This window comes from Hemiscyllium ocellatum, chromosome 3, assembly GCF_020745735.1.
Source record: "Hemiscyllium ocellatum isolate sHemOce1 chromosome 3, sHemOce1.pat.X.cur, whole genome shotgun sequence".
Classification (NCBI taxonomy): Eukaryota; Metazoa; Chordata; class Chondrichthyes; order Orectolobiformes; family Hemiscylliidae; genus Hemiscyllium; species Hemiscyllium ocellatum.
In genome coordinates, this window is record NC_083403.1 from 8,269,233 (window position 1) to 8,288,916 (window position 19,684).

General features: G+C 42.3%; 1 protein-coding gene across 1 annotated transcript in view; it reads left to right on the forward strand.

Moving 5' to 3' along the window:
• The window catches only part of LOC132834281 (dynein axonemal heavy chain 8-like), a 1,170,382-nt gene that overhangs the window by 792,103 nt on the left and 358,595 nt on the right, over positions 1 to 19,684 (forward strand). Inside the window, exons 45-48 of the mRNA XM_060853001.1 lie at positions 211 to 297; positions 6,861 to 6,968; positions 14,286 to 14,420; positions 18,560 to 18,721. Of these exons, the coding sequence (XP_060708984.1) occupies positions 211 to 297; positions 6,861 to 6,968; positions 14,286 to 14,420; positions 18,560 to 18,721 (492 nt within the window). The remainder of the gene's footprint in view (positions 1 to 210; positions 298 to 6,860; positions 6,969 to 14,285; positions 14,421 to 18,559; positions 18,722 to 19,684) is intronic.

Below are 19,684 nucleotides of genomic sequence, written 5' to 3' on the forward strand. Positions count from 1 at the left end.
ATGTACAATAATTTATTGAAAAAGCAGATGGAATATTGCTGATGCATTACAAAGACATCAAGTATAAATTGTTTCTATTGTCCAGACCTTTCTGAAACTGCACTGAGACACCGTGTGTAATTTCATAATTTCTTACTAAACACGCTTCTTCAATTAACTTTTAATTCACATCTTTGTAAGAATTCTTTAATCTTCCTTTCTCCATCACAGAATCCTGGGTATGCAGGACGCCAAGAACTGCCAGAAAATCTAAAAATTCAATTTAGGACAGTAGCCATGATGGTACCAGACAGACAGGTGAGAGACATTGTTCAAACTGGAGATGTTGCATATATCCAAAAATATAAACTCAAGTGAACTTTAATTCCAGTCCACTGAATTGAAATCTACTGCAAGAAAGAAATTTCATAATGATATAAGTTTTAATTATTTTTTGAGACTGTGTCCTGGCAAAACACAATGGCAAATAAGGCCTAACATTGAAAATCTTACCCCTGGATACAGCTCATCCCATTTTCTCATGGTCAGTGTGGAGGTGGCTTCAGTTTTGTGCTTATGCACTATATGGACATATCTGGCCAATTAAATCAGCAGTTGCTTTCACTAAAGTGGGATTTTGGCAGCTCTGTAATGTGGGACCCAGATTGTGCAAGTTCTGTCTGATAACAGCAGATTTTCACTTTTAATTGGGGTAGCCAAGTTTTTAATTAAATTTTATTTTGAATATGGGCATTGTTGGCTAGGTCAACATTTATTGCCAATCTTGAATCACCCTTAGAAGGTTGCAGTGAGCAGCATTCTTCAACAACTTCAGTTCTTGAGATATAGGGACATGCAAAAGGCTGTAAGGAAGAGAGCACTCCAAGATTTTGACTCAATGACACTGAAGGAATGATGATATATTTCTAGGTCAGGAATGAGTGAAGGCAGATGGTAGTGTTCTCATTGTTACAACATGGGGCAAACCTCACTGCTAATTTCAACCAGACACACAGAAAAGCTCATCTCGCCTCGTAATCTATTAAAGCATGAATGACAAAGAACTACCCAAATCCCTCTATTTAAAGAAAAAATGAATAATTTATTCATCAACTCCAAGAAAAGAGAATATCAAACAACAACTGTCTACATTGTAAGCCTCCTTTGTCTGATCAATTTATTTACCTCCCACCCTATAACACTATATGGATCAGATAAAATCCCCAAATAAGATTTACAAAAAAAAAACAAGTTTCAAAACCAACTAGCTGTCTATTTTCGCTTTATTTCTTCCTGTCTTCTTTTCTTCGGTATTGTGCTTCACAAGTCTTTCATAGACCAAGGTACATTTCAGAGAACGGATCTGCGGGCAGTCTGTATTGGGGCTCTTTGCCTCTTTAGCTAATGGTTCAAAATGCCTGATTTTTATACCCCAAAACATCAGATTGTCTCATTGGTTTGATGTTGTCAAAATAGTGATATTCAAATTCAATTGGGCTTTGGTATCTTGGGCCATAATTTAAACTGATTGGCTAAATTCGAATTGTTGTGTAGCAACTCACTACCTGAGCGACATCTCAAATGTTATATCTTCAAATTATCCAGCAGACTCTGTGACTGCAGTCACTCACATTTCAGGCTTGCCAGCTTTCACTCTTAAAGCACATGCCTACAACTTCATAGCGCCATACATCTGCTGCCCTTGCCCTTCCAAATGTTAAATGGTGTGAATCAGAAGATGCTGTTGAAGGAGCCTTAGTGAATTATGGCAGCACATCCTTTAGATGGGCACATACCACAGTCACAGTGCATCAGGATTGAAAGGAGAACAATATTTTACTTTGAGCAGAAGATTGTATGAGATTAGTCTTACCATGTCATGGCAGAATGTAAGTCATGATCTTGGCTCACCACTATGTTTCAGCTGCAAATAGAAACATTCAAGCCTTAGTGTTTCCCCACAACTGAAATGAGGTCTGTTTGATTGTAACAAGATCTGCCAAGTAGACTACATGGAATATAAGTTCCCTGAGCCCAATCGGGGATCCCTGGCTGACAGATAAAAACAAGAATGTCAGACATCCTGACACTCTTAAGAGTTGGCTGTGAGCTGGATTAGTGCCGAGGACTTTCCACATGTAAATGAAGGGTGGCTTAGTGATGGGATCCAACCTCTGTGTGGAGCTATTTCCGTGGTGACAAGAATGATGTAACCATGCAAAAATACCTACCTGTAACAAAGAATCAGACAGAAGTGTTTAGTCCTGAAAGACTGAGAGATTTGCAACAGCAAGACAAGACGATAAAATATATACAGAGGAACCTCAATTATCCGGATACCAATTATCCAAAAATTGGATTATGGAAAGGATGTCTCAAAGTCCCAACAGAAACGTTGCATCAAAAGTGTGAGTTCAACACTGATTGCATCTTTTGTTTACAGTGATTAGACTGCTGCCGAGAACTGTCCTGGACTGATGGGAGCGCAGGCACCATCTTTAAGTGACGACCTGCTGCCCTCCCTCTCTCTCTCTCTCTCTCTCTCTCTCTCTCTCTCCCCACACTTTCCCTGGAGTCCTAAACAGGGAACCCTAACTCCTCTTCCCCAGAAAATCTCTCAAACATTGTCCTGTAAAGATGGAGTGTGTGTGTGTATGTGTGTGTGTGTGTGTGTACACGTGCACACACTATTTGGAAACTCATCCGCCAAAAGGCAGTAGTAGCAGCAGCAGTCTTAATGGTGTCCAAGTCTGGCTGCCCCAGAGAGGGGACGGGGGAGCACGTTGGGGGCGGGCAGGGGCAGTGTTGGACAGGGTTGGTAGGCAGGTTTGGGGGGGTGGTGTTGGATGGGATTGGGGGTGGGCAGTTTTGGATAGGATTGGGGCAGGTGTGCAGGGTTGGACAGAATTGGGGGCAGTTGGGTGGGCGGTGGTGTTGGACAGGGATTGGGCTGTGCGGGGGCAGTGTTGGACAGGATTTGGGGGCAGGTGGGCAAGAGCAGTGTTGGACAGGGTTCGGAGGTGGGTGGGTGGCCAGTGTTGGATGGGGTTGGGGGCCGGACAGGGGGGTGGGGTTGGATGAGGTTGGGGTCGGGAGGGGGTCAGGTTTGGACAGGGTTTGGGGGGTGACAGGGGAGCAGGGTTGGATGGGGTTGGGGTCGGGAGGGGGTCAGGTTTGGACAGAGTTTGGGGGTGGGTGGGGCTGGTTGGACAGGTTGGGGTGGGTGAGGTGGGCGGGGTTAGGGGTGGACGGGTTGGGGTTGGGGGCTGGCAGGGGGCGGGATTGGATGAGGTTGGAGGGTGGGTGGGGGCCAGGGTTGGACAAGTCAAGACCCAGGCGAGGGGGCAATGTTGTGGGACGGGGGCTCGGGTGCGGTGTGATGCTGCTATATCTCCTGAATGGGGAGCAGACTTTACAGAAAACTCCGAGTTCCAGAGGAAAGGCATTGAATCTCTTAACCAAATAATCAATTATCTGAACAAAATAGTTCCGCCCATCTCGTTCGGATAATCGAATTTCCTCTGTATATGTGGATATGTACTCCAATAAGGAGGCAGAGTATATTCCAGAGGATTATTATCTGAAAGATAGAATCCTATGATGGAAATGGAGACCAGTTAGTGCAGAGGAGAAATGGGCCGAAGTGCACCAGATTGTGTTGCTGGTAGCATACAGCCAGAAGGTGTTACGGATAGCACATAAATTACTTGTAGGAGGTCACCAATGGGTATGAAAGACTCAGGTTAAGGTACGAAAACATTTTTATTTGCCTGGAAAGCACAAGGATGTGGTTAACTTTTGCCGTATGTGACATACATGCCAAATGGTAGGTAAGCCACAGGTGATAATAAAACCAGCACCTTTATTATCAATTCCCGCATTTGAAGAACCTTTTCACACAGGATGTAATTGATTGTGTAGGCACCTTCCCAAGAACTAAAAGTGGGAACCAGTACTTGTTAACCAAAATGGATGTGTCTACAAGATTTCTGGAGGCAATTCCATTGCGGACTATCAAGGCAGAAAAAGTGGTAGAGGAGTTTGTAGCTTTCTTCACATGGTATGGGCTAGCCAGAGAGATTCAGTCAGACCAAGGGTCAAATTTTACAGCTAGGCTGTAGGAGGTTATGGGCAGCTTAGGTACACACCGGGCACAAGACTCAAACAGTTGTGCATTACACGCCACTCGTATCAGAGGCAGGGACAGAGAAGCCTGACCCAGTGCTAAAATACCCCAGGAGAATCTCCAAGAAAAAGAACCATGCTATGTCCCCAGACTCAAAGGGGCCAGGATGTAATGATTGTAATGAGGTCAGCCAAGTGGGCTTCTTGGAATATGAGTTCCCTGATTGGGGCTGTTAAGCTGGCCCAATCAGGTAGCTCTGGCTGACAGATAAAAACAGGAGTGTCAGCCTGGACGGAATTTCACATTTGGCCCCAAGGTCCAGTACTTCCCACGGGAGCCTGTGCCCCACAACCTGAGCCGCCTCCGAAATTTTAATTTTGTCCCGTTCAAGGACGTTAAAAGGTGTGCCCTATATTGACTGCTGCTGCACACCATCCACCTCTTCTCCCTCATCCACCGCCCGGACACGCCCTGGCGTGCCCATTTGCCACCGGGCAGTGGGGATCCCCAGTGGAGGGCCCTCTATGCTGGATCCTCCCCCTTTCTCTTGGGGATCTGGGGTGGAGGGTGCTGCACGCAGCAGTCCCCTGCAACCGCAGATTGCGGTGGTTCACGGACTCCCAGCCCAACTGCTTGTTCTGTGGTGCTGTGGAGTCCGTGGACCATGTGTATATTGGGTGTGGGTGATTGCACTCCCTTTTTGATTTTCTGAAAAACCTTCTCCTCTGTTTTTGGTTGCACTTCAGTCCCACGCTCCTGATCTTCGGGCACCCGGTGCGGAGGAGGGAGGGCAGGTCTGAAGACCTCCTCGTGGGTCTGCTCCTGGGCCTGGCCAAACTGGCCATAAACAGGTCCAGGCAGCGGGCCGTGGAGGGCGTTGTGAGGGCCGACTGCCTGCCCCTCTTCCGTGGTTACGTTAGAGCCTGGGTGTCCTTGGTGAGGGAGCACGCGGTGTCCACCAACACCCTGGAGTTGTTCAGGGAGAGGTGGGTGCCGCAGGGAGTGGAGTGCATCATTTCCCCCTCCAATGCTATTTTGATTTAGTCCTTGCCCTCCCCTTCACTGTTTTGATCACACAGCATTGCCCTTTGATGTGAAGGGCACTGCTTGTCACAGGCCACTCGGGTGTTTCCTTTCTTCCAGGTGGTGGAAGTTAAAGATTTGTGCACTTTGTATCTCTCACTGTGTCTCACACCTGCACACACACACCATGGGTGCTGGGGAAAATAAGCAATACCGCAGTTAGGCGGTAGTGTGGGGAAAAATAGAAAAGGAAAAAAAAAAGAAAAAAAAAACAGGAGTATATCGCTTCTTGGCCTTTTGGCTTGGAATGTGTGTAGTGTCTAAAAAAAAAGAAAAAAAAATAATCAGGAGACTCCCTTCAAGAAAAAAAAACAGGAGTGTCAGCCCAGACAGAATTTCACATTTGGCCCCAAGGTCCCGTACTTCCTGCAGGAGCCTGTGCCCCACAACCTGAGCTGTCTCCGGAATTTTAACTTTGTTCCTTTTAAGGACGTAAAAAGGCGGGTCCTATATCGACTGCAGCTGCATACCGTCCACCTCTTCTCCCTCATCCACTGTTCGGACATGCCTTGGCATGCCCATTTGCCACCGGGCAGTGGGGATCCCCAGTGGAGGGCCCTGTACGCGGGAGTCCTCCCCTTTTCTCTCGGGGATCTGGGGTGGAGGGTGCTGCCCGCAGCAGTCCCCTGCAACCACAGATTGCGGTGGTTCACGGACTCCCAGCCCAACTGCTTGTTCTGTGGTGCTGTGGAGTCCGTGGACCATGTGTATGTTGGGTGTGGGCGTTTGCACTTCCTTTTTGATTTTCTTAAAAACCTCCTCCTCTGCTTTTGGTTGCACTTCAGTCCCACGCTCCTGATCTTCGGGCACCCGGTGCGGAGGAGGGAGGGCAGGTCTGAAGACCTCCTTGTGGGTCTGCTCCTGGGCCTGGCCAAACTGGCCATAAACAGGTCCAGGCAGCGGGCTGTGGAGGGAGTCGATAGGGCCTACTGCCTGTCCCTCTTCCGCAGTAACGTTAGATCCCGGGTGTCCTTGGAGAAGGAGCACACGGTGTCCACCAACACCCTGGAGTTGTTCAGGGAGAGGTGGGTGCCGCAGGGAGTGGAGTGCATTATTTCCCCCTCCAACTCTATTTTGATTTAATCCCTGCCCTCCCCTTCACTGTTTTGATCACACAGTATTGCCCTTTGATGTGAAGGGCACTGCTTGTCACTGGCCACTCAGGTGTTTTCCTATCTTCCTGATGGTGGAAATTGAATAAAGATTCATGCACTTTGTGTCTCTCACTGTGTCTCACACCTACACACACACACCGTGGGTGCTGGGGAAGAATAAGCACTACCGCAGTTAGGCGGTAGTGTGGGGGTAGAAAAAAAAGAAGAAAAAAAGATAAACAGAGCAATTTGTAAAAAAACCCAGAAATGTCAGAGGTTCTGCTCTCTCTGAGAGATGGCTCTGAGGAAGCAGGATCAGGATCAGTAAATTAGAATGATATGGTTATGGGGTACCAGCCTCTCTGGAGTTGTTTCAAGGGCAAGATGAATAAATATGGAATTTAGGAAAGTAATGTGATTGGGCTTCCAAGGGAATAGATAACAGACTAAATTTATGCCATGCTTGTTCAGTAATTTTGCCTTTTACTTTATTTAATCTAATGCAACTATATGGATATTTTTATTTAATTCCAAGATGAAAAACTGTTTCGTAATAAAATTCCTTCTGACTGTTTCAGATTATTATAAGGGTCAAGCTTGCTAGCGTCGGATTTTTGGATAATGTATTGCTGGCTCAGAAATTCTTCGTACTTTACAAGCTCTGTGAAGAGCAACTGACAAAGCAGGTATGTAACACATTTCAACTACAATTGAGATGCAAAGATTGAAGAAATAATGAATACTTAGGTTTAACATCTTATAAATCCATTTGCTCACATTCAAAATGCTAATTTTATTTTTCAGCAGATTTATCTTTCACTCCTCCATCTAATTCAATTTTTTTTTCCCTTATGCTTTTGAACCTTTGGAATGGATGTCATTTCCCATATGTTGTATGTCCACATTAATTAGCAGACAAGCTACAGAAACATTTATCTAGTTATACGAGAGACCTTCACAAGAATATTTTCATTCTTAGAAAATTATTTATATTATCCAGACAGAAATAGCTACAGATCTTCATTTTATCTCACCCATAACACTAAATATGTGCGCTCTGGGATTAGTTACATTGAAAACCAAAATGTTCCATTATCATTATAACGCTGCTATTTACCTGACAATGTGCAGGATTGCCTCACGGTGTCTACAAAATGCAAAAAGAGGAGATGGGAACTTGAGAGGGAGTTCAGATTGGATAGAAACAAAAATGATAACAGGACAACAACGAGAGCATGAAGAACTTGGATAATAAATTAGGAGAAATAGAAAAGGTCCATTAAATGTTCTTGGCAAACAAGATTAAGCCCAATCCCAAGGCATTTTATATGTATGTTAGAATCAAGAAAGTGCACAGGAAAAGGATCTACTCAAGGCCAAAGAAGGGAATTTATGCTTGGAGTCAGAGGAAGTGGGTGAGGTCCTTAATAAGTACTTCACTTTGGTATTTACCAAGGAGAAGGACATGGATGATGGTAAGAGAAAAGTGGGATGTGTGGATATTCTGAAGCCTGGAAGGATTAAAAAGGAGTGGTGTGGGATGTTTAGAAAAAAAGCATTAAGGTAGTTAACTCCCCAGGCCCTGATGGGATCTAGAGCTGAAAATGTGTTGCTGGAAAAGCGCAGCAGGTCAGGCAGCATCCAAGGAACAAGAAATTCGACGTTTCGGGCATAAGCCCTTCATCAGGAATGAAGGGGTTATGCCCGAAACGTTGAATTTCCTGTTCCTTGATGCTGCCTGACCTGCTGCGCTTTTCCAGCAACACATTTTCAGCTCTGATCTCCAGCATCTGCAGTCCTCACTTTCTCCTCCCTGATGGGATCTATCCCAGGTTATTTAAGAAGAAAAAGGAAGAGATTGCTAGGACCTTGACAGAGATATTATATCCACTTTAGCTGAACGTCAAGGGTCCTAGAAGACTTGAGAATAGTCAATGTTGTTCATTTGCTTAAGATAGGCAGTAGGAATAAACCAGGAAGTTATAGACTGGTGAGCCTGACATCAATGGTAGAGAAATTATTGAAGAAGATACTTAAGGACAGGATTTATGCACATTTGGAGAAGAGTGGATTTATGGGAGATAGTCAGCAGGAGGGGGAGGGGAATCTTGTCTCATGAATTTGAGGAAGGGATGAAGATGATTAATAAGGATAGGGCAGCGGATGTTGTCTACATGGACTTTGCTAAAGCATTTAACAAGGCCCCTCATAGTAGGCTAGTCCAGAAGATTAATTTGCATGGATTCCATGGTGAGTTGGCAAGTTGGATACAAAATGGATCTGATCATAAGAGACAGAAAGTAGTTGTGACAATCTATGATATTGCATAATGGAATGGCCTCTGGGAATCTAGAGGACATGCCCATTATTGTTAAACATTTGTTTAAAGTAGGGGTCCTACACAATCCATTAAGACTCTTGTAAAAGGTTTCTCAAATGCAGAAATGGTTATTAAAGGTAAGGGTTTCATAACTACCTGTGGTTTTCCAATTACCTGCCATGTATGACATGCCTGGTAAAATCCAACTCCATCTTTGTGCAGTCGAGGCCAGTAAAAATGCTTTTGCATTTTAGTATGAGTTTATCTTACCCCTAAATGACCTCCTACTGGGAGTACATATGCTGCCCACAACACCTCCTTCCTATAACCCACTGGTAGCACGACCTGATGAATTTCTGCCCATTTCTCATTTGGCTGAAGATATGATTATTTCCATTTTCCCCTTAAGACAACATTTTTAAGATAGTAGTGCTCAGGGATATACTCAATTTCTTACTTCATGTATGCTTTTTGATACAATTGCTTTATCTTTATCATCTTTCTGTTGTAACTCAGTTAATTTCTCTGCGCTAAAAATATCCGTGTTATCCTCAACATGTTCGTTCTTTTTTACCAATTTTGTCTCACTCATTTGATCAAATATTGTCTCTGATAATTCTAGTTCAATTTTCTTTCTTTAATCTTTGATTTCTCCTCATGGTATCAGATGTTAAAGACCATGTTTTGGGCATATAGTCAAGACTATCCAGATGATTAGAATAAAAGAATTTTGATTGTATTTTTTGCCATTAGAGATTAACCAAACGAATCACCCAGATTTAGTCTGTTTGAATTATTTTTTGGGCATGAAGTGAGAGAACCACAAAAATTAATTAAGGAGAAATTGGTGAGTCAGAATTCAGAGACCATATATTTGGACTATGTGTCAAATTTTAGGGAATGATTAAATAGAGTGGGGGAGTTGGCTAGATAGCTTTTTAAAAAATGTCACAGCATATAATGAAACAGGAAGCAGACAAGTAGTCAAAAACTCGCAGTTTTGCTAACAGAGCTAAAGCATTAGAGTTACTTCCAGAGATGGGTGAACTTATTAGTAGATCTTATCAAGTTGAGTGAGGTGAACTATTTGATAGGGACTCCAGACAGGAAGAAATCTCACAGAGTGTGTCATATGAATATGCTCAAAAGGCATTTTGATAGGGAAGGAAAGTCAAAGGAGACTGTGTTACTGGTTACACACTGATAATAGAATGAAGAACCAAGTTCACAAGATTCTGAATTGGACATTCCTCAAATTAAATTGGACAATGAGAATATTTTCAAAAAAATGGGATAAATTATTCAGTTACCTTCCACAGGAAAATCAAAATGACCTGTCAGAATTATTGCTACAGCATGGGGAGATATATGGAAATAAGCTGGGAAGTACTAATCTAAATGTGAATAATGTGGATATAGAGAATGCATTTCCAGTTAAGCAACATCCTTATAGACTTAACCCTCTAAAGATGGCACAGGCTCAAAAGGAGATTGAACATATGCTCCAAGATGACATAATCAAATGCAATGAATTTGCAATGAATGGAGGTCACCCATCATAATGGTGCCAAAACCAGATGGTACCCAATGGTTATTTGTGGTCTATTGCAAAGTCAATGCAGTTGCTAAGTTTGATGTATATCCAATGCCACTTTTGGGAGACTGTACTGAAAAGGTGGGACAAGCAACCTGTGCTTATAAGTTGGAATTACTCAGAGGGTACTGGCAAGTACCTTTATCTGAAAGAGTGATGACAATTTCGGCTTTTGTAACACCAAATGGACTGTATCAATTTGAAATCATACCACGTAGTATGAAAAACACGCTAGCCACATTTCATAGACTAACCAATAAAATCATTTCTGGTATACTCAATTGTGTGGTTTACATTGATGGCCTGGTGATTTTTAGTCACACAGGGAAGGAATATTTGCAATGTTTATCAAAATTATTCAGTCGACTTCGGAAGGCAGGCTTGGTAATAAACATGGCTCAGAGTGAATTTGCCAAAGCCCAAGTCACCTTCCTAGGCCATGTTATCAGACAGATAGCCCCATGGAATGCAAAAACAAAGGTAATTGGTGAGTTTCCCATACCATCAGCAAAAAGTGCAGTACTATAATTCCTGGAATCGAATGAGTTTTATCGGAAATTCATACTGAATTTTAGCGGTGTGGCTGTTCTACTCACTGAATTACTAAAGAAAGAAGTTTTAGCAGGGGGGAGCGCAAGACTGTCAAAAATCATTTGACAGCCTGAAAGCTGCATGAACCATTGCCACTCTTAACGGGAAGAAGACAAGAAGATAGAAAGACCTATCGGGTATTTCTCCAGGAAATTGAAACTTCATCAGAAGCAATATTCAACAATTGGGATATCTGGTCGGCATGGATGAGATGCACCAAAGTATCTGTTTCCATGCTGTACATCTCTATGACTCTACAACTCTAATTGGCAAGGAGACTTTGAGCTTTGTATTGGCCTCACAACATTTCAACATTTTTGTTGCCAGTAATGTGTCTTAGACAATCATTTACACTGATTATAACCCATTAAATTATTTGGACAAAATTAAGGACAAAAATTCCAGACTGTTTAGATGGAGCTTATTATTGCAGCCATTTGATTTGAAAACTTTGTACATGTAGTAGGACAAGAAAACTTGATTACTGACACATTGTCGAAACTTGGATGAGAAACGGAGACTTTTGATGCAGGAGTAAACAAACTCAAACAGAATGTAGTAGTGCATGTTTGCATGATTATCGTCAATGTAATGTATATGCATTGTAGTGTACTAACAATGTAAGACTAAGGGGTTTTAAAATGAAGCCATCTTTGTGTATTGATGGTTCATTTTTTTAAGGGGGAGGTGTCATGATGCTGTCCTTTTAACAAGGTTACGTTGACCTTGTATTTTTTCAAGAGGGGTTGTAAAGTCAGTGGTACTAAAAGAGCTAACAGACACTGCCTACGTCAACAATCAGAGGAGGCAAGTTTTAAATTAGATTACTTACAGTGTGGAAACAGGCCCTTTGGCCCAACAAGTCCACACCAACCCGCCGAAGCGCAACCCATCCAGACCCATTCCCCTACATTTACCCCTTCACCTAACATTGTGGGCAATTTAGCATGGCCAATTCAGCTGACCTGCATATTTTTGGACTGTGGGAGGAAACTGGAGCACTCAGAGGAAACCTACACAGACACGGCGAGAATGTGCAAACTCCACACAGTCAGTCGCCTGAAGGCAGGAATTGAACCTGGGTGTCTGGCGCTGTGAGGCAGCAGTGGTACCCACTGTGCCACCCACTAGGCTTTCTTTAAAATAGCTCTGAAACAGAAAAGGAAGTACCCAGTTCTTCCAATTCAGGTTTCTTTTCTAGTTTGGTCTGTTTTAACCATCAGTCAAAAACTGATGGTTAAGACCGAGAGAAGTAGCTTTAATGCTTCAACAGGGGCCTTGCCTGAACTTTCGCTCTGAAATCTCTCCTGCCTTGAAGAATTTGTGTTTGAATTTACCTTTTGCTGATTTGGTTATTAAATACATTAAACTATTCTAAATTCTGTTTTCTTTTGTTCATGTTTCATGCATTGCATTTAAATACATTCTGTTTTGTTTAATGCTGAGTGGTTTAACCAGATGAATCACTCCTGGAATATCCACAATACATCTGCCTGAAAAAGTAAATAGTTAGGGTCTGGATTACCTTCTTAAAATGTTTTGAGGGAGTCTGGCCTGGTGCTTAACAGATTTTCAAAGTGGAGGTCTGTGGCCAGCGGTGTTCAGCAAGGATCGGTGGTGGACTTCTGTTGTTTGTAATATTTATAAATGATTTGGAGAAATTGTAGGTGGTATGATTAATATGTTTGCAGGTGACATAAATTGTGGAGTTGTGAATAGTAAGGAAGATTGTCAAAGAATACAGCAGAATATAGATCAGTTGGAAAGTTGGTTGGATAAATGACAGAGTTTAATCTGGACAGGTGTGAGAACAAATGCAAGAGGAAAATGTGCAGTAAATAGCAGGAGCATTGACATGCAAAGGGATCTTAGAGTTCATGTTTATCACTCTCAGTGGCAACACAAGTGGATAAGGTGGGACAGAAGGCATAGGTTAATTGATTTCATTCATTGGGCAATTGATTATAAATGCTGAAAAATCATTGTGCAGCTGTATATAACTTTAGTTCAGCCACATTTGGAATATTGTTTGCAGTTCTGGTGGCTGCACTATAGGAAGGATGTGGAGGCTTTGGAGAGGGTGCAGAAGAGGTTTACTCGAATGTCTCCTGAATAGGAGTGTATTAGTTCTAAGGAGAGGTTGGACAAACCTAGATTGTTTTTGCTAGAACATCAGGAGCTGAGGGGCAACCTAATAAATCTAAATAAAATTATGAGAGATGTAGATAGCATGGACAGTCAGAGTCTTTTTTCCAGAATGGGAATGTCAAATACAAGGGAGCATGGGTTTAAGGTGAGAGGGGCAAGTTTAAGGGAGATGTGCAAGGAAAATCTTTTATATTGCAATGGTCGGGATAGGATTGGGGTTAGATGTTGCTAATTGCCAGTGAAAAAACAGACCTGGTTGGAATGGGGCACAGTCACAGTCACCAACCACATTACACGCTCATTATGAATTGGGAAAATGCATCATCAGAGACAAGCCTGCAAAGTTGCTGAGCACGATGCATGATATAATAGATGTCTTGCCATTGTACCAGACGATTTCCATTTATTGGACAAAATTTTAAAACCAGACCATTCCAATTTGCAAATGTCCAAGAATTATATTATAAGTAAAAAAAATGTATTTTTTGTCGAGATAGTGGTAGACTCACAAAAGAATTTCTGGTATGCAGATACCATGGATAATAATAGGAATTGAATTGAATTGAATTGAATTGAATTTATTGTCACGGGTACCAAGGCACAGTGAAAAGCTTTGTCTTTGAATATTAGTTTAGACACAGGTGAAGGAGTGTTGCATCTTTCTGAAACCAAAGCATGGCTGAAGCCTTAATTTTTTCAGTCATCTTCTATTCAATTTCATGGGACAGAAGGTGTTCCATTCAGAATACAAAGGTCAATGTGTGCTACATTTCAGTGTAATGGGAGAGAAATCACTGATGCTTTTTACTGTTATCTGAACTAATGTTAATACTGAATGAGTCAGATCCCAGTGTGAAACCTGGCTTGTTCAATCCTAACTTTGCTTTTTTTTAAAACATTCACAGGAGGCTGTTGGTGTACTTTTAACATAAGGAATAAAATGTATATTAAACAAGAAAAAAAAAGTTACATTACATTAGACAAAACAAGAATTGGAAAGGTTTCAATACAGTAATCATTAAAGGAATCAAATTCATATTACCACATTTATCCCCAGAAATATCCTTACACACCTAAACCTCAGATTCAGACAGAAGAGTTGTCACCAGTTTTTTGTGACTTTTTGTGCATCACTAGGATAACATTCTCCCCTGCTGGTATCTCTCCCCATGGGCATGGAGACAGAATCCAGTTCCCATTCTCACTTGTGTTTGGAACTGATAGCACCATGACAATCACACTGCTTTCCTTCATGCTGATGGATCTCTTTTGTTTGAAATCTGAAGCAAGTAACATCCTTTAAGGAATTGTTCAGTCAGTAATTTTAATCCTTGTTAAATTAATTCTTAGGTCCATTATGACTTTGGCTTGAGAAACATTCTTTCTGTTTTGAGGACCCTAGGAGCTCAGAAGAGAGCACGACCAGAAGATAGTGAACAAACAATTGTCATGAGAGTTTTGAGAGACATGAATCTGTCCAAACTGGTGAGTAGAATTGAGAACTTTTCTCATTAATGTTTTGATGAATAGATTCCTCTCCAATCAGTTTCAGAGGACAGATCAAGCTGAAGGGAGTAAAGAATGAAGAGAGCAAAGAAAAAGCTCAGGTCAAGGAGAAAACTATCATTAAATTCCTCTAAAATAAGATCAGAACCCCAGTAGTCATAATTTAGAGTCTAGAGTCATACAGATGTATAGTATGGAAACAGACCCTTCGGTCCAATCTGTCCATGCCGACCAGATATTCCAATCCAATCTAGTCCCACCTGCCAGCACCTGGCCCACATCCCTCTAAACCCTTCCAATTCATATACCCATCCAAATGTTTCTTAAATGTTGCAATTGGACCAGACTCCACCACTCTCTGGCAGCTCATTCCATACCCATACCACCCTGTGTGTGAAAATGTTGCCCCTTAGGTCTCTTTTATATCTTTCCCCTCTCACACTAAACCTATGCCCTCTAGTTCTGGATTCCCTGACCCCAGGGAAAAGACTTTGCCTATTTACCCTATCCATGCCCCTCATAATTTTGTAAACCTCTAAAAGGTCATCCCTCAACCTCCGACGCTCCAGGTAAAACAGCCCCAGTCTGTTCAGCCTCTCACCATAACTCAAATCCTCCAGCCCTGGCAACATCCTTGTAAATATTTTCTGAACACTTTCAAGTTTCACAACATCTTTCCGATAAGAAGGAGACCCCAGACCAGAATTGCACACAATATTCTAACAGCGGCCTATCCAATGTCCAGTACCGCCACAACATGACCTCCCAACTCCTGTACTCAATACTCTGACCAATAAAAGAAAGCATACCAAACGCCTTCTTCACTATCCTATCTACCTGCGGCTCCACTTTCAAGGAGCTATGAACCTGCACTCCAAGGTCTCTTTGTTCAGCAACACTCCCTAGGACCTTACCATTAAGTGTATAAGTCCTGCTAAGATTTACGTTCCCAAAATGCAGCACCTCACATTTATCTGAATTAAACTCCATCTGCCACTTCTCAGTCCATTGGCCCATCTGGTCAAGATCCTGTTGTAATCTGAGGTAACCCTCTTCACTGTCCACTACACCTCCAATTTTAGTGTCATCTGCAAACTTACTAACTGTACCTCTTCTGCTCACATCCAAATCATTTCAGCTAGTAGCTCACCTCCTGACTCCCAAAACCCTGTCTAATATCGACAAGACACAATGTGTCTCAGTCATGAAGAGTTTTCTGGGGGTAGAAGAAGTGACTATTGGGAGCTTAACAAAAGGAGAGCATGGCAAAACTGTTATAATTGGCAGAGAAGCTGTACTTGGGATTACCTTTATGTGTGAGAAAAGGACAGGTAATTACAGCAATAGCTTGAGATCTGAATTTGCTAGAAACATCATTGGAATCTTTGTAAATCGCTAGAATTCAACCACAGATGTAGCAGTTTCGACATGAAAGGGAACTGAAACAGTTTGAATTACGGTTAAAAGCAGAGGAAAGAGAAAAGAAAAGAATCTAAAATAAAATAACCTAACCTACGCACTCCTCAATTCACTGCTGTCCATGTGCATGTCCAGCAGTCACTGAAATGTCCCCAATGATTCTGCTTCCACCACCACTGCTGGCAACGCATTACATACATTCACAGCTCTCTGTGTAAAGAATCTACCTCTGATGTCTCCTCTATACCTTTCTCCTAATATCTTAAAACTATGACTCCTCATGCCAGTCAACCCTGCCTTGTATACCTCAATCAGGTCACCTCTCTTCCTCCTTCTCTCCAGAGAAAAAAGTCCGAGCTGAGTCAACCTCTTTTCATAAGTCCAGCATCCTGCTAAACCTTCTTTGCACCCTCTCCAAAACCTCCTATAATAGGGTGACCAGACTGGACACAATATTCCAAGTATGGTTTCACCAGGGTCTTGTAGAGCTGCAGAAAATCCTTGCAGCTCATAAACACGGTCCCCCTGTTAATGATAGGCCAAAACACCATATGGTCTCTTAACAAACCTGTCCACTTGAGTGGCAACTTTGAGGGATCTATGTACTTGCACACCAGGATCCCTCTGTTCCTCCACACTGCCAAGAATCCTGTCTTGAATCCTATATTCAGCATTCAAATTCAACATTCCAAAATGCATCATTTCGCACTTATCCAGGTTGAAATCCATCTGCCATTTCTCAGCACAGCTTTGCATCCTGTCTGTCGTGCTGCAGCCTGCAGTGGCCCTTGATACTATCAATGGCACCTCCAACCTTTGTGTCATCTGCAAATTTACTAACCCATCCCTCAACCCCCTCATCCAAGTCATTTATAAAAACTACAAAGAACAGAGGCCCAAGAATAGAGCCCTGTGGGATACTACTCACCACTGACCTGCATCTTTCCATCTACAACCACTCTCTTCCTTCTGTCAGCCAACCAATTCTGAATCCAGACAGCCAGATCCCTGTATCCCATATCTCCTGACTTTATGAATAAGCCTACTATGGGGAACCTTATCAAATGCCCTGCTGAAGTCCCTATACACCACATCCACTGCTCGGCCTTCGTTGACCTGTCTCGCCACCTCCTCAAAGAACTCAATACGATTTGTGAGGCATGACCTGCTCCTCACAAAGCCATGCATATTGCCTTGAATCATGCTATGCTTTTCCGGATAGTCATAAATCCTATCCCTCAGAATTCTTTTCAAAGCCTTGCTGACCACAGACGTAAGACTGACTAGTCTGTATTGCTAGGGATTTCCGTATTCCTTTCTTGAAAAGAGGAACAACATTCGCCTCCCTCCAATCCTCCGGTACGACTCACATGGAGAGTGAGTAACAAAGATCTTCACCAGTGGCTTCACAACTTCCTTTCTCACTTCCTGGAGCAACCCTGGATAAACCTGGTCTGGCCCTGGGGACTTATCAATCTAAATGTTTGCTGAAATTTCCAGTACATCAACATCCTCAATCTTGATCTGTCAAAGCCTGTTTCCCAGCTCCTCAAAGTTCTCATTCACAACAAGGACCCTTTCCTGGTGAGAACTGAAGCAAAAAAATTCATTTAGGTCTATCTGCTCAAACTCCATGCAAAATTTCTCTATGCTACGCCTGATGACTATCTCTATGATTCTATGACTACAGTTGAAAAACAAAAGAAAGCAGAAAGTAGAATAACTTAACTCTTGGAAAACCTAACTAACCCAATACAGTAATTATTACTAATTAACTGTTCCAACACAGTAACATTCCCATAAACACACCACTTAGCATAAAGGCAAATTCAGACAGATTCTTACAGGTAGGAGGGAACAACATCCAGAGAGAGATTTCCAAGAAAGTCAGACAAATCCTTTGCTGAAGCTTGCAACTCTTCTGGACTCACATTCTTGTGACTGCTATGGCTAAAAAAACTAGAAATTACCCGAACCAGGAGAACTGGCCACTCCCCTTCCATTGTTAAACTTTGAAACACCCTAGACTCCTCAGAGCCTCTGCCTTTATGACCTATCTTCAGAAAAACCAAGGACAAAATAACGTTTTTAAAGTGACAGTATCATCACACTGTACCTGGGTACAAGTAACAATAGCTGAAAATGTGTTGCTAGAAAAGCACAGCAGGTCAGGCAGCATCCAAGGAGCAGGAGAATCAACGTTTCGGGCATGAGCCCTTTTTCAGGATTCCTGAAGAAGGGCTCATGCCCGAAACGTCGATTCTCCTGCTCCTTGGATGCTGCCTGACCTGCTGCGCTTTTCCAGCAACACATTTTCAGCTCTGATCTCCAGCATCTGCAGTCCTCACTTTCTCCTGCAAGTGACAATATATTGAATAAATAAATAAACAAACCAAAGCCAAGTTGTAGGGATTTCCAAGAAGGTGGATACCTTTTTTGACACAACAATGTATTCAAAGATTTTAAAGCAAAAATGGGGGATTGAAGAAGTGGTCATAATTTCGAAGGATGGACAAGTCAAAGCTTCGTCTCGTGGATGAAAACTAGAGAGAGAAGGGAATTCACTTCAGCCTGTGCAGTCAGCAGCTCAGCTTATTGACAGTTTCTCATGGAGCCATTGCTCCACTGGGGTTTCCTGATGTGAATGTTTTGCAGTATGAGAGTAGTCAATTTATAATGAATTTGAATTTCATTAACAGGTGGATGAAGATGAGCCACTTTTCCTCAGCCTGATCAGTGATTTGTTCCCTGGTATACAATTGGATAGTAGCACCTATGTGGAACTGCAGGCTGCTGTAGCCAATCAGGTGGAAATAGCTGGGTTAGTTAATCACCCACCCTGGAATCTCAAACTTGTTCAGGTAAATGTACTGAGTTATTTAATATTTCACTTAAAGCATATACCATAAACATCAAGTTTTAAACAATTCTTTGAGATATGAAAGTCAGTGTCAACAGTAACATTTGCCTATCCCAAATTGACCTTCAATATTCTTTTACTATTTATGAATCACTATATTTTTTTCAAATTTACTGAACTGCTGCACATTTAGAAATTTATGACACAATATTCTTGAAATGTGAAGAGCATACTCTTATTTTAATGTAAATGTATCTCAATTATGTTAAGGTTTCTTAATTTAAACTAATTAGTTAAAAGATAGATAAATGTGAGGTGCTGCATTTTGGGAAAGCAAATCTTAGCAGGCCTTATACACTTGATGGTAAGGTTCTCGGGAGTGTTGCTGAGCAAAGAGACCTTGGAGTGCAAGTTCATAGCTCCTTGAAGTGGAGTTGTGGATAGACAGGATATTGAAGAAGGCACTTGGTACGCTTTCTTTATTGGCCAGGGTATTAAGTACAGGATTTGGGAGGTCATGCTGTGGCTGTACAGGACATTGGTTAGGCCACTGTTGGAATATTGCTTGCAATTCTGGTCTCCTTCCTATTGGAAAGATGTTGTGAAACTTGAAAGGGTTCAGAAAAGACTTACAAGGATATTGCCAGGATTGGAGGATTTGGGCTAACAGGAGAAGTTGAATAGGCTAGGATTGTATTCCCTGGAGCTTCGGAAGCTGAGGGGTGACATTATAGAAGTTTAGAAAATCATGAGGGGCATGGATAGGATAAATAGACAAAGTCTCTTCCCTGGGGTGTGGGAGTCCAGAACTAGAGGGCATGGGCTTAGGGTGAGAGGGGAAAGATATAAAAGAGACATAAGCGGCAACGTTTTCACTCGAGGGTGATATGTGTATGGAATGAACTGCCAGGGGAAGTGGTGGAGGTTAGCACAATTGCAACATTTAAAAGGCATCTGGATGGGT